This window comes from Salmo salar, chromosome ssa20, assembly GCF_905237065.1.
Source record: "Salmo salar chromosome ssa20, Ssal_v3.1, whole genome shotgun sequence".
NCBI classification, from domain to species: Eukaryota; Metazoa; Chordata; class Actinopteri; order Salmoniformes; family Salmonidae; genus Salmo; species Salmo salar.
Window position 1 is genome coordinate 19,637,003 of NC_059461.1, and position 13,608 is coordinate 19,650,610.

Here is a 13,608-nt window from a genome sequence, read left to right on the forward strand (position 1 = left end):
ATTCACTGCTTTAGCACACTCAGGCTTACGAAGGCCACCAAAATCCTGAAATTTCCATCCCTAACTATAACATCTTCCAACAGCATATAACTGCCAAAGAGGGCGGAGTTGCAATCTACTGCAGAGATATCCTGCAGAGTTCTGTCACACTATCCAGGTCTGTGCCCAAACAATTCAAGCTTCTACTTTTAAAAATCCACCTTTCCAGAAACAAGTCTCTCACCGTTGCCGTTTGCTATAGACCCCCTTCAGCCTCCAGCTGTGCTCTGGACACCATATGTGAATTGATTGCCCTAAATTTATCTTCAGAGTTCGTACTGTTAGGTGACCTAAACTGGGACATGCTTAACACCCCGGTCGTCTTACAATCTAAGCTAGATGCCCTCAATCTCACACAAATTATTAAGGAACCTACCAGGTACAACCCTAAAACCGTAACCATTGGTACCCTCTTAGATATCATCCTGACCAACTTGCCCTCTAAATACACATCTGCTGTCTTCAACCAGGATCTCAGCGATCACTGCCTCATTGCCTGAGTATGTAATGGGTCTGCGGTCAAACGACCACCCCTCATCGCTGTCAAACGCTCCCTAAAACACTTCTGCGAGCAGGCCTTTCTAATCGACCTGGCCCGGGTATCCTGGAAGGATATTTACCTCATCCCGTCAGAAGAGGATGCCTGGTTGCTCTTTAAAAGTGCTTTCCTCGCCATCTTAAATAAGCATGCCCCATTCAAAAAATGTAGAACTAAGAACAGATATAGTCCTTGGTTCACTCCAGACCTGACTGCCCTTGACCAGCACAAAAACATCCTGTGGCGTTCTGCATTAGCATCGAATAGCCCCCACGATATGCAACTTTTCAGGGAAGTCAGGAACCAATATACTCAGTCAGTTAGGAAAGCTAAGGCTAGCTTTTTCAAACAGAAATTTGGATCCTTGTAACACTAATTCCAAAAAGTTTTGGGACACTGTAAAGTCTATAGAGAATAAGAGCACCTCCTCCCAGCTGCCCACTGCACTGATGCTAGGAAACATTGTCGCCACCGATAAATCTACAATAATCAATCATTTCAATAAGCATTTTTCTACGGCTGGCCATGCTTTCCACCTGGCTACCCCAAACCCGACCAAATCACCTGGGCTAGACAATCTGGACCCTCTCTTTCTAAAATGATCTGCTGAAATTGTTGCAACCCCTATTACTAGCCTGTTCAACCTCTCTTTCGTATCGTCTGAGATCCCCAAAGGGGGAGACAATCTAGAGCCAAACTGTTATAGACCTATATCCATCCTGCCCTGCCTTTCTAAAATCTTGGAAGCCAAGTTAACAAACAAATAACCGACCGTTTCAAATCCCACCGTACCTTCTCTACTATGCAATCTGGTTTCCAAGCTGGTCATGGGTGCACCTCAGCCACGCTTAAGGTCCTAAACGATATCATAACCACCATCAATAAAAGACAGTACTGTGCAGCCGTCTTCATCGACCTGGCCAAGGCTTTGGACTCTGTCAATCACTGCATTCTTATCAGCATTTGGTTTCTCAAATGACTGCCTTGTCTGGTTCACCAACTACTTCTCAGATAGAGTTCAGTATGTCAAACCAGAGGGACTGCTGTCCAGACCTCTGGCAGTCTCTATGGGGGTTCCACAGGGTTCAATTATCGGGCCGACTCTTTTCTCTGTATATATCAATGATGTCGCTCTTGCTGCTGGTGATTCTCTGATCCACCTCTACTCAGACGACACCATTCTGTATACATCTGGCCCTTCTTTGGACACTGTGTTAACTAACCTCCAAACAAGCTTCAATGCCATACAACACTCCTTTCGTGACCTCCAACTGCTTTTAAAACTAAATGCATGCTCTTCAACTGATTGTTGCCCTCACCCGCCCGCCTGACTAGCATCACTACTCTGGACAGTTCTGACTTAGAATATGTGGACAACTACAAATACCTAGGTGTCTGGTTAGACTTTAAACTCTCCTTCCAGACTCGCATTAAGCATCTCCAATCCAAAATTAAATCTAGAATCGGCTTCCTATTTCGCAACAAAGCCTCTTTCACTCATGCTGCCAAACATACCCTCGTAAAACTGACCATCCTACCGATCCTCGACTTCGGCGATGTCATTTACAAAATAGCCTCCAATACCCTACTCAATAAATTGGATGCAGTCTATCACAGTGCCATCCATTTTGTCACCAAAGCTCCATATACTACCCACCACTGCGACCTGTACGCTCTCGTTGGCTGGCCCTCACTTCATACTCGTCGCCAAACCCACCTGCTCCAGGTCATCTACAAGACCCTGCTAGGTAAAGTTCCCCCTTATCTCAGCTCGCTGGTCACCATAGCAGCACCCACCTGTAGCACGCGCACCAGCAGGTATATCTCTCTGGTCACCCCCAAAGCCAATTCCTCCTTCGGCCGCCTCTCCTTTCCAGTTCTCTGCTGCCAATGATTGGAATGAACTACAAAAATCTCTAAAACTGGAAACACTTATCTCCCTCACTAGCTTTAAGCACCAACTGTCAGAGCAGCTTACAGATTACTGCACCTGTACATAGCCCATATATAATTTAGCCCAAACAACTACCCCTTCCCCTACTGTATTTATTTATTTATTTTTGCTCCTTTGCACCCCATTATTTATATTTCTACTTTGCACTTTCTTCCACTGCAAATCTACCATTCCAGTGTTTTACTTGTTATATTGTATTTACTTCGCCACCATGGCCTTTTTTTCCCTTATCTATTGTAAAGTGGTTGTTCCACTGGATATCATAAGGTGAATGCACCAATTTGTAAGTCGCTCTGGATAAGAGCGTCTGCTAAATGATGTAAATGTAAATGTACCTCCCTTATCTCACCTCATTTGCTCACTTTGTATATAGACTTATTTTTCTGCTATATTATTGACTGTATGTTTGTTTTACTCCATGTGTAAATCTGTGTTGTTGTATGTGTCAAACTGCTTGCTTTATCTTGGCCAGGTCGCAATTGTAAATGAGAACTTGTTCTCAACTTGCCTACCTGGTTAAACGAGGTGAAATTAATAAAATAAATAAAATCTTGGCCATGTCGCAGTTGTAAATGAGAACTTGTTCCCAACTGGCCTACCTGGTTAAATAAAGGTGAAATAAAAATAAATAAAAAACTGAAAATAAAAAATATATTTTCTGCAATAGCAGTAGCCTACCTTCCCTTTGTAGCAGGGTAGGGTTGAGAAGGAAAATGCTATACAGCAAGTAAATAACTATATATTTAAAAGAGAAGAAACTGTTAGCTGTGATCATGTAAAAATGATTATGTAAATACATACAAAATGTTACAAAGATGTTTATGTTTTTTTCAACAAAATCCCGCCTTTTTTTAGTGAGTGGGTGGATTCGATTATGCTGAGCTGCGGGGCAGCGGTTTATGGCCCGCGCCTTGAACGGGAAAAAACGGTGAGGGAGAAGCGGCTTTCTCAAAAAGAACAGTAATCTGCGCCGCTCGGTCATGTTGTCAACAAGGCAGTTTGTTGCATCGTCCAGACACATACATGTATTTTACATTAAATATGTTTGCATTTTCAAACTAGTTTTCATTGGGAAGGTAGATAAAGCCTTATCAAAAGCAATCACTTTTGCATGTGAAAACAGAATCCTATTATTTACGTCACTTTTGTTTTGAGCCGACCTCGCCTGGGCTTTGAACTCGATGCCTGGTTCCAAAACGAATGCAATCAATTTTCACCCGGTGTAAAACACATCTGCTCGGGTCAGATTAATCGAATCCCCTTAGTATATGCCAGCCCTGTGTGCGACCTCGCCTATCAGAAAGCAACACTAGAATCGAGCAAGTAGATTCGTCCTCGAGAGGCGGAGCCGGGTTGGTTCCATTTGCTGAGGCGCGTTCGTAGTGAAAGGGAGCGCGTGAGTGGGCTTGCCTTGAGCTTCGTGGTGTCTGACTTACTCGCTTTTTATTGTGTAGAGGAGGTCTGCACACGTTGTAACGGTACACCGAAATCGTAGGTAGAAATAATCATCTCCTGTTCGGAGAGAACAGAAAAAAACGAATTCAGTGTTCTTTTCCGAAGTCTGTTATTCACAGCCTTCGAAAAACATGTCGGCATCGGCGGCAAAAGTGAGTAAAAAGGAGCTGAACTCAAACTATGACGGCGCGGACGAGACCTCCGGTAAGGAATGGCGGCCTCCAGTTAACCGCCATTTTCACTTTCTTTATTAGTTCTATTGAAATGTACAACTTGAATGCAAATGAGTTAACAGCCAGTAATGTGTTGTCCTTGTGCTTTTCCATATGAATATGCCCGGTTCTGGGTGCAGTCTGTATTGTCTGCCGTGAGTGCGTAGTTCTAGGTTCTACTACGTTAGACCGGTGATGGAGGCCATGTTAGCTAACTACGTTAGCAACATTTGATAGCTAGCTAATTGTTTAATCAATGAATGTCCTGTTCAGTATTTTAATTTGCAAGTCTAGTCCTTGGTACTGTAAAAGCAATTGTACAGCCATTTTTCTAATAGACAGTGCATTTTTGATTGAGAAGTCATGTTTTCTATGTTGAATGAAACCACCGTGGCCTTGTTACTTTGTTGTTGTGCATATCCGCCATGAAGCTAACCAGAGAGTGATATTTGAAACATGGCTAACTAGCTTAACTTATAGTTAGTGAGCCGTCATTTTCGAGAAGTATGCCATTGGAAGCATTATATGCGTTGATTCAACAATGCAGGGTTAGTTATAAACAAATAACTTGTGCATAGTTTCGATGCAATGCAGCTAACGTTAGTTAGCTAGCTGTAAGTCAGTGTTGGGGAAAGGAGGCACAGTGTGCGGACTCCCACATTCAAACCACGCGGCCCTCGCTGTAGCCAGCAGGAAGAACCGCCGTTTACAAGCTGCTCTGAAATCGCTAGTTGCAGAGGTGTTGCTAACACTTACAGTCATGCATGGCAAAAATCATTTGTTGATTAAGATGGATGTTTTCGCCCATTTTGCACCCCTTTATTCAGACTACAAATCGTTACTAGCACACTCCTGCAACGCGTTTCCATCCATGGACCTGAGTGAAGCTTGTGAGTTCAGGGTCAATTTCAAAACAAGAACATTAGCTCGTAACTTTCTTTGTTGGATATAGCTACATCGTTGACTATTGGCTGGTAAATGTGCAGTAACTTGGTCGTTACTATTTAATGTTGATGTATATCACCAATGCACTGGACCGAGTCACTACAATATTTTCTGACATTATTGCATTTCTCATTACAGAAAAAGAGCAACAGGAAGCTATTGAACACATTGATGAAGTTCAAAACGAAATTGACAGGTAAGCCACTCAAGTTAGTGTATATGTATCAGTATTAAACAAATTCGTGTTTAACGGTGTAACAATGTGATTGATATGCAGGGTTTTCTGTCATAAAAACCCTTGGGTGGGCAGCCTAAGAGTTTTTTTTTTTGGGTGCTGATGTCCAAACTGTAATTTTAGTGTATATATTAGAGGTTGGTATGGTTTTTCAACGCAGATACCGATTATTGGAGGACCAAAAAAAGATGATACTGATTTAATCAGCTGAATTGTATATTTTTGTAATAATGACAATTACAACAATACTGAATGAACACTTATTTTAACTTAATATAATACATAAAATCTATTTAGTCTGAAATAAATAATGAAACATGTTCAATTTGGTTTAAATAATGCAAAAATAGTGATGGAGAAGAAAGTAAAAGTGCAATATGTGCCATGTAAAAAAGCTACTGCTGCCATCCACCGCTCAGTCAGACTGCTATATCAAATCACAGACTTAATTATAATATAATAAACACACAGAAATACAAGCTGTAGGTCATTAATATGGTAAAATCCGGAAACTATCATTTCGAAAATAAACCGTTTTATTATTTCAGTGAAATATGGAACCGTTTTGTATTTTATCAAACGGGTGGCAAGTCTAAATATTGCTGTTACATTGCACAACCTTCAATGCTATGTCATAATTTGAAAATTAATTACTTTCTTTTTTAGGAAGAAATTGTCACACATACCCTGACTTTGCTTGCACTGAACGCAAGAGAAGTGACATAATTTCCCTAGTTAATATTGCCTGCTAACATGAATTTCTTAACTTAATATGCAGGTTTTAAAAAAATATACTACTGTGTATTGCTTTTAAGAAAGGCATTGACGTTTATGGTTAGGTACATTTGTGCAAAGATTGTGCTTTTTTTCCGGCAATGTGCTTTTGTTAAATCATCACCTGTTTGGCGAAGTTGAGGCTGTGATTCGATGATACAGGCACCGCATTGATTATATGCAACGCAGGACAAGCTAGTTAACTATACATGGTTGATTATATTACTAGGTTAACTAGTGATTGTGTGAAGAATGAAGAAAGATACGTTTAATGCTAGCTAGCAACTTAACTTGGCTCCTTGCGGCCACAAGGTCCTTTTGATGCTGCACTCACGTAACAGGTGGTCAGCCTGCCACGCAGTCTCCTCTTGGATTGCAATGTAATCGGCCATGATCAGTGTCCAAAAAGGCCCTAATTAATCAGCCATGCCGATTTAAATAAACTCTTTCGGTGTAAACTTAAATCACTGAAAACCAAATATAAAGTTTGTAGAAAAGAGAATAGACCTATAATTCATTTAACACTATTGATTTTGTTATGTTTGAGCAAAAACATTAGCCATGGTAAAATGCATAGAATTGCAGGAAATTATCTTTAAAATGACTTCGCTCAGCTACATGACAGAACATGTACAATTCTGTTTACATTAGCTTTAAAACTACACAATTTTCTCTCAGCTCCATGGTAGTGTGTAGAATTTCAGGAAATTCACATTAAAACGGCAAACATTTCTCGGCTCCATAGAGTAATTTCAGGAAATTTACCTAAAATGCTAAAAATGTATACATCACTTTCGGGAAGAAAAACACCACCTAAGCCCTTTTTGATCCAGGAAAAACCCTGATATGCAACCTCTTCTCCACAGACTGAATGAGCAGGCGAGTGAGGAGATATTGAAGGTAGAACAAAAATACAACAAACTCCGTCAGCCATTCTTTCAGAAGAGGTCAGAACTGATCGCCAAAATCCCCAACTTCTGGGTCACAACATTCGTCAACCATCCGCAAGGTGAGTTTCTTTAGCAGGCTCTCACAGGATTTTACCACTGGAACCTAGAATGCTCAGACTGTTTTAATGTTTCCCCCTACAGTTTCTGCCCTTCTTGGTGAGGAAGATGAGGAGGCACTTCACTATCTGACCAGGGTGGAGGTTACAGAGTTTGAAGATATCAAGTCAGGCTACAGAATAGATTTTGTAAGTGAAGGTTACCATCATATTGCATTCATAGGATATTGCATTAATGGCAGCAATATGTCATTTATTGGCTTAATTAAATTGATTTATTTTGTCTTCCAGTATTTTGATGAAAACCCATACTTTGAAAACAAAGTGCTTTCCAAAGAGTTCCACCTGAATGAGAGTGGAGACCCATCATCAAAGTCAACAGAAATCAAATGGAAATCAGGAAAGGTATTTCACATCACCTCTTTTCACATGCATGAAAATATTGGAGATTCTCTGAAGGTGCAATATGCAGAAATCGCTCTGCTATTTCCTGGTTGTTAAATCATTTCAGTTTGACAAAACAAGCAATGTGTAGAGAATCATTGTACCATCTAAACCGATGTGAAATATATATTCAGTAACCCAACATTGTATTTTCAGCTGGATTATTTTTTTTTTAACTACAAAGTAAGACGTAAAAACTAAACTTAAGAATGGGAAGCATAGAAATGGCTCACAGAACAGATCTACTGCTTTTTAGACTAGCTTTCAATGAGAATGACAGATCAATAACTCACATTTCTATGTGAAATTGGTCTGGTTGCCCAAATAGTTACATATTGCTGCTTTAAAAGCACAGCAATATGCTTGGAACATCAAATCGCAATAATAACGCAGTATTTATTCGCAATAAATTTAGTTTCAAAATACATATCGTATCATGAAGTCCCTGGAAATTCCCAGCCCTAACCTGAATGTTGTACCTCAGTGTTCTTAGATCATTTTGGTTTTCATGCCTGGTTGTTGTGGTCAGGCTATTTTGCTAGACAATTTAAAAAAAATATATATATATATTTTTTTAATACTAACACACAAGCTCAAATTGTATTTGTCACATGCATGTGTTAAGCAGTTATTGCGAGTGTAGTGAAATGCTTGTGCTTCTAGTTCCAACAATGCAGCAATATCTAACAAGTAATATCTAACAATTTCACAACAAATACCTAAGTTGGTTTGTTTACCCCTGTGACGTCTCTGAAGGACCTGACAAAGCGCTCCAGCCAGACGCAGAATAAAGCCGGCAAGAAGAGGCAGCATGAAGAGCCAGAGAGCTTCTTCACCTGGTTCACTGATCACTCAGATGCTGGGGCAGATGAGCTGGGAGAGGTCATCAAGGATGACATCTGGCCAAACCCCCTGCAGTACTACCTGGTAAGTCTCCAACAGTGGTGTAAAATACTTTAAAGTACTACTTACTGTTGTTTTTTGTTGTTGTGGTATCTGTACATTCCTTTACTATTTATAATTTTGACAACTTTTACTTCACTACATTCTTAAAAAAAATTATGTACTTTTTATTCCATACATTTTCCCTGACACCCAATGCTTAGCAGGACAGACATGGTCCAATTTACACACTTATCAAGAGAACCTGCCTGGTCATCCCTACTGCCTCTGATCTGGTGGACTCACTAAACACATGCTTAGTTTGTGTGTGAGGGTTGGACTGTGCCCCTGGCTATCCGTACATTTTAAAAACAACAATCGTGCTGTTTAGTTTGTTTGTTTTTATTTATTTATATATATATATATATATATATATATATATATATATATATATATATATATATATATATATATATAATTTGAAAAGGTTCATACTTAAGTATATTTTAGTCATTACATTTACTTTTGATACTTAAGTAGATTTAAAACCAAATACTTTTATGCTTTTACTCAAGTAGTATTTTACTAGGTGACTTTTACTTGAGTCATTTGTTAAGAAGATATCTTTACTTTTACTCAAGTATGACAGTTGGATTCTTTTTCCAACACTGGTCTCCAAGGCCTATAGCACACCCTGTTATCGATGTTCTCTTGACTTTGAATAGGACTTGTTACCAGCTCTTTGACTTTTATGTCCATTTTGCAGCTTTATTATTTCTTCTCTGGATGTCACCCAGGAGATTAAGTCTCCTGTGTAGATGAAGAATTTATAGTTAAAACATTGGTTTATTTGATTGGCAGGTTCCTGACATGGATGATGAGGAGGCAGAAGGTGAAGATGATGATGACGAGGAAGGTCTTGAGGACATTGATGAGGAGGGCGATGAAGATGATGGAGAGGAAGATGAGGATGACGGAGACGATGGGGAGGTATGCCCTATATAATTGCTTAATTTCCTCTTAATTGGCTATATTGAATAGTGAGGTTTGTATTTATGGTGTTGATTTTTCCTTTATTTTGTTTAGGACGAAGAAGGAGAAGATGACTAAACCGAAAAATGACATCTACCAATACCCTTTCCTGTTATCCACCCATATTTGGGAGCAAGATTTTGTATTTTTATTTTGTGCTTCGTTGTCTCATTCTGAAGCCTCACTCCTGTCTGTGCCATGTTAAGTTTCTTTGTCTCATCTAAAAACCAATGGCAAATTCCTGCCTTGAATTGTATGTACCACCCCAATTCCCAAATTCATCTGAAGAAAAATAAAAACGTACAAAAAAATAGAATCAGCATGCCATCTTGAGTAGAATTAAATAGCAATTTATATATATAATTTTCTTGCTGTTAAAGGTTGTGATAAATGAACAAAAGCCATGGTGCAGTGACCTAGCGCTAGCAGACCCCTCTATAGTTTTTATAATTTTGTTCAGTTGGCGAGTAGATCCCTGCAAATAATGTCCCCCCCCCCATGTGGTTAAAAGTTAACAGAAAATACCAGCTTATTCCCATCACTTGTAATGTTTGGGGTCAATGCTGGGGTAGGGTAAAGGGATATCTTGGGGTGCTGGGGAGGGTGGGCATTTTGACACCATTACTATATCTTTTTTTTTTTTATTGTTTTACAGACATCTATGAGATGTGAAATTACATTTTTAATAAACAAAACAAAACTTTAAAAAAAATGCTTGTAAATTTGGGCCCCCCACTGCTTCATGGGAAAACAACCTGTTATCTCATGGAATTTACATCTAATCAACGTTTTATTTTCCGCTGGGGGGGAAATAATCATCTGTTTTAAACTTAAAGGTGTACAAGTTGTTTTGTTACAATAAAACTTAATGTGTACACAAATGTGTGTGACTCTTCTAACCAACCATTGTAGTAAGTTGTTGCGATTTATCTAGAGCCAGCAAACTACATGGATGTTAAATGTCTGGCGGTTATGGCTAAAGTAGTGTACTTGTGATACTGGACTAGTATATTAGTGTTACTGATAGTTTATTTTATATTTCAGAAGTGTATACAATGACAAGAAATACTACATGCTGTGTTGGCGCCACTTTTTAATATGAAATGCAAAGTTTATTGGTAGAGCCAGGTATCTGTTTAACTTTGAATGCAGGAGTTGTCAACCTCAATGTTTGGAGTCATAGGAAGTGTTGATGGTACAATCATTTAGCAATCGGTTAGTTATCAAAGCCCCAAATGTCTGCTCCGATTCCTCAAATTGCTTTTGGTTCGACTTTGGCACTTACAAAACAAACAGCGTAAGGTAGAAATGTGTATGACATTGGTGCCTTCAATTTAGAAAACCCCCACTTGGTTGCCAGACACGTTTGATGGATGAGACTAGACGCACCACAATCAAAATCATATGCCGAAATCCATTTGAACTCCCAACCCACCAAGGTGCGTGTGACCACTGTCCAGTATACCAGGTGAAATGTCTCCGCCGAAAGTCATGTCTGTTAGCCCTGCGGGGGTTCGAAACGCTCGACGGGCACTCTTAGTTTCCCTATAACGGTATCATGTGAGGGCGCAAGTCGACAGCGGATAAAGTTGTCATCTTTCTCAAAAGCCATTTCTTGTCCGCTGGACCTGCAGAACAAGTTTATTTTTTATTAACCCTTTAAGTAGAACAAGTCACCGAATCCCTCGGCAACACAGGCTTCGACGAGCATTATCACACACAAATACAGTGAAACAAGTGTTTGCAGCCGAAGTTCCGACGGTTTTCTCTGCCCGCCAACGTATGCAATGATACTAGTTACTCTTTCATGTGTGCAGTCATGCAGATCAGGAACGAGCGAGTTCGGACGAAACAGTTAATAAAATAAATGGTGCTTGCTTAGGACGTTTACAACCAATTCATATAATATTCGAAATGTATCCCTCAAATTTGGTTCGTTTGAGCACCCCATGGCCTGGAAAACTACGTCATGTTTACAAGGATGGTCGAATGAGTTATCGCATGTCGCCGTCTACAGGCAGGAGATATTTTGCGGTAATTTTACGTGTTGCAGAGGATTTCCCGTTGGTAATGGAAACGCGAATTAGAACGTGGGTCCCAACGAATGATCTCCAATCACCAGACCGATATCTTTAGAGATGACCGGATCCGATCCCGTCGGTAGAGATTTAGCAGGTAAACAAATCACTCACTTTTGCCAAACCAGTTTTTTTATTCATAATCCGGTTATGAATAAAGAACATCTGTTGAGCTTCAGTTTGCTGGACATGCATGGAGTGATCATGAACATGCTCCCGGGTAATGTTCTTATCGTGGTATGATTATCTCAGGTTGTCTTGTGTGACTTTCTAGCAGCTAGTTGGCCTACTAGTGCAAATTATGCTCTATCGTGTGCTCCAATTCTAGATTAAATTATTGGTTGAAAACGCGTGATTCTTCACCACCATTGGCATTGCATGTTCACGTGCTCGAGACCACACCTGTACATGTACACCTGAAGATGTGTCAGAAGAGCTGCGTTGAAAAGACCCCACAGGTTAGTAAACGTTTAGTCAATAGAGTTATAAACACTGATTCAACCTTTGAAATGAAGTGGGCCTATAACAGTTAAGCCATGACTGCCAATCAAAGAGGTACACATCAAAGGCGATATTGGGCACCTGTGTGCCATGGTCCCCTGGGCGCTGGACCCAGGAAGAACCTTCACTCGGGATGACACAAGTGGGAGGTCCTGCAAGTAATTGATTTGCTCCTCACAGATACATTTTCACCCAGTGCAATGGACATTTATAAACATACATTATTGCTCACTATTCCCAAATGTATATCACGCATGATATCATTAGATATACTACCAATATTGATTTTCATGTTTCTCAGGGGCCTTCATACTGTCTGGAGCAGTTGGCTGACCTGTCTCACGAGGATGAACAAGAGCAGAGGATGCATGGCCAGTGTAACAAATATGGAAAAAAGATTGATAGACTCATGATGGATGTTTGATCTCTGAAGAATGAGGTATGCCAGTTGATAATGTATAGTGTGTACAATTCAATGTTTGCCCCTTACCCAACAAACCCTAGAAGAGGCTATCCCACTATCACAACTCACAGAGCAAAGATCTCACTGGCAATCAGCAATATCCAGTGCCTTCTTGTTTGTTGCATAAATGTGTCCTGTAAACAGAGAAACTATGGGTGTGTGTGTTTCTGTCTGCGATTGATGATCAGATTTGGCTGCGGAAGAAGAAGCGTCTGCTGACACACCAGTCTGAGTATCTGAGTGCATGCCAGCATGTCATCGACGAGCAGGAGGAGGATCTGCTGGATTCCACCAAAGACCTGGACCTTGGAAAACGAGAGAACGTCTCCCTCCAACACTCCCAAAGGAAGAGGTGGGAGACTGGCCACAACAGGTGTGGAGTAATATCATGACATGAGCACATTTAGTCATCATGCAAACGTTTACAAACATTCACAAGACAATGTAAAAATGTGTGAGGCAGTTTAGGACTAGCTTGGTCTTAATCTTTCCATTTCGTGCAGGGCTGAGTCGGGGACTCTACATGGGGAAAGAGACATGCTACTGAGGAAGCTGGTAGAAACAGAGATTGATGGGGTGGCAGTGGCCACACAGTTGACAGCCCTGAATGAGGCTATGGGTGCCGTGAAAAAGGTGAGCTGCACTCTCCGAGAATTCTTCAGGGAGTGCCATGAACAAGAGGTACTCTCCCCAATACATGGACTTGCTTAGATTGACAAGGACAGTGTCTTTGCAGGAAAATGGGAAATGACAATAAGAATTGTGGTCTTATATTTTGATTGGAAGAACAAAAATGTTTTAATATTGCAGATAGATTGTAGGTTCTATCATTTTAATTGTTTGCATAATTTCCAACCCCTTATTTTAAATGTTTTCCCTTTATACTATCCCCCCCTTCTCTACCATCCCTACCCTAATTGGAGTAAACTAACTGACAACAATACTTTTACTGCTACTTACAGCTATTTCGGTCACATCTACGGTATATGTAGTTAAATCATTAAATATTCAGAATTTCCTCTCTCTTCATGCAGCCAATCCACCATTCAT

At 40.2% G+C, this 13,608-nt stretch overlaps 1 protein-coding gene across 1 annotated transcript; it reads left to right on the plus strand.

Annotated features, from left to right (window-relative positions):
- Nucleotides 1-3,879: 3,879 nt before the first annotated feature.
- On the plus strand, nucleotides 3,880-10,397 carry seta (SET nuclear proto-oncogene a). Its single transcript, XM_014160440.2, has 8 exons — nucleotides 3,880-4,190; nucleotides 5,282-5,339; nucleotides 7,019-7,161; nucleotides 7,244-7,347; nucleotides 7,450-7,563; nucleotides 8,359-8,529; nucleotides 9,346-9,474; nucleotides 9,571-10,397. Exons 1-8 carry the CDS (start codon nucleotides 4,118-4,120, stop codon nucleotides 9,592-9,594), a joined length of 816 nt encoding a protein of 271 aa, XP_014015915.1. The 5' UTR covers nucleotides 3,880-4,117; the 3' UTR covers nucleotides 9,595-10,397.
- Nucleotides 10,398-13,608: the final 3,211 nt, after the last annotated feature.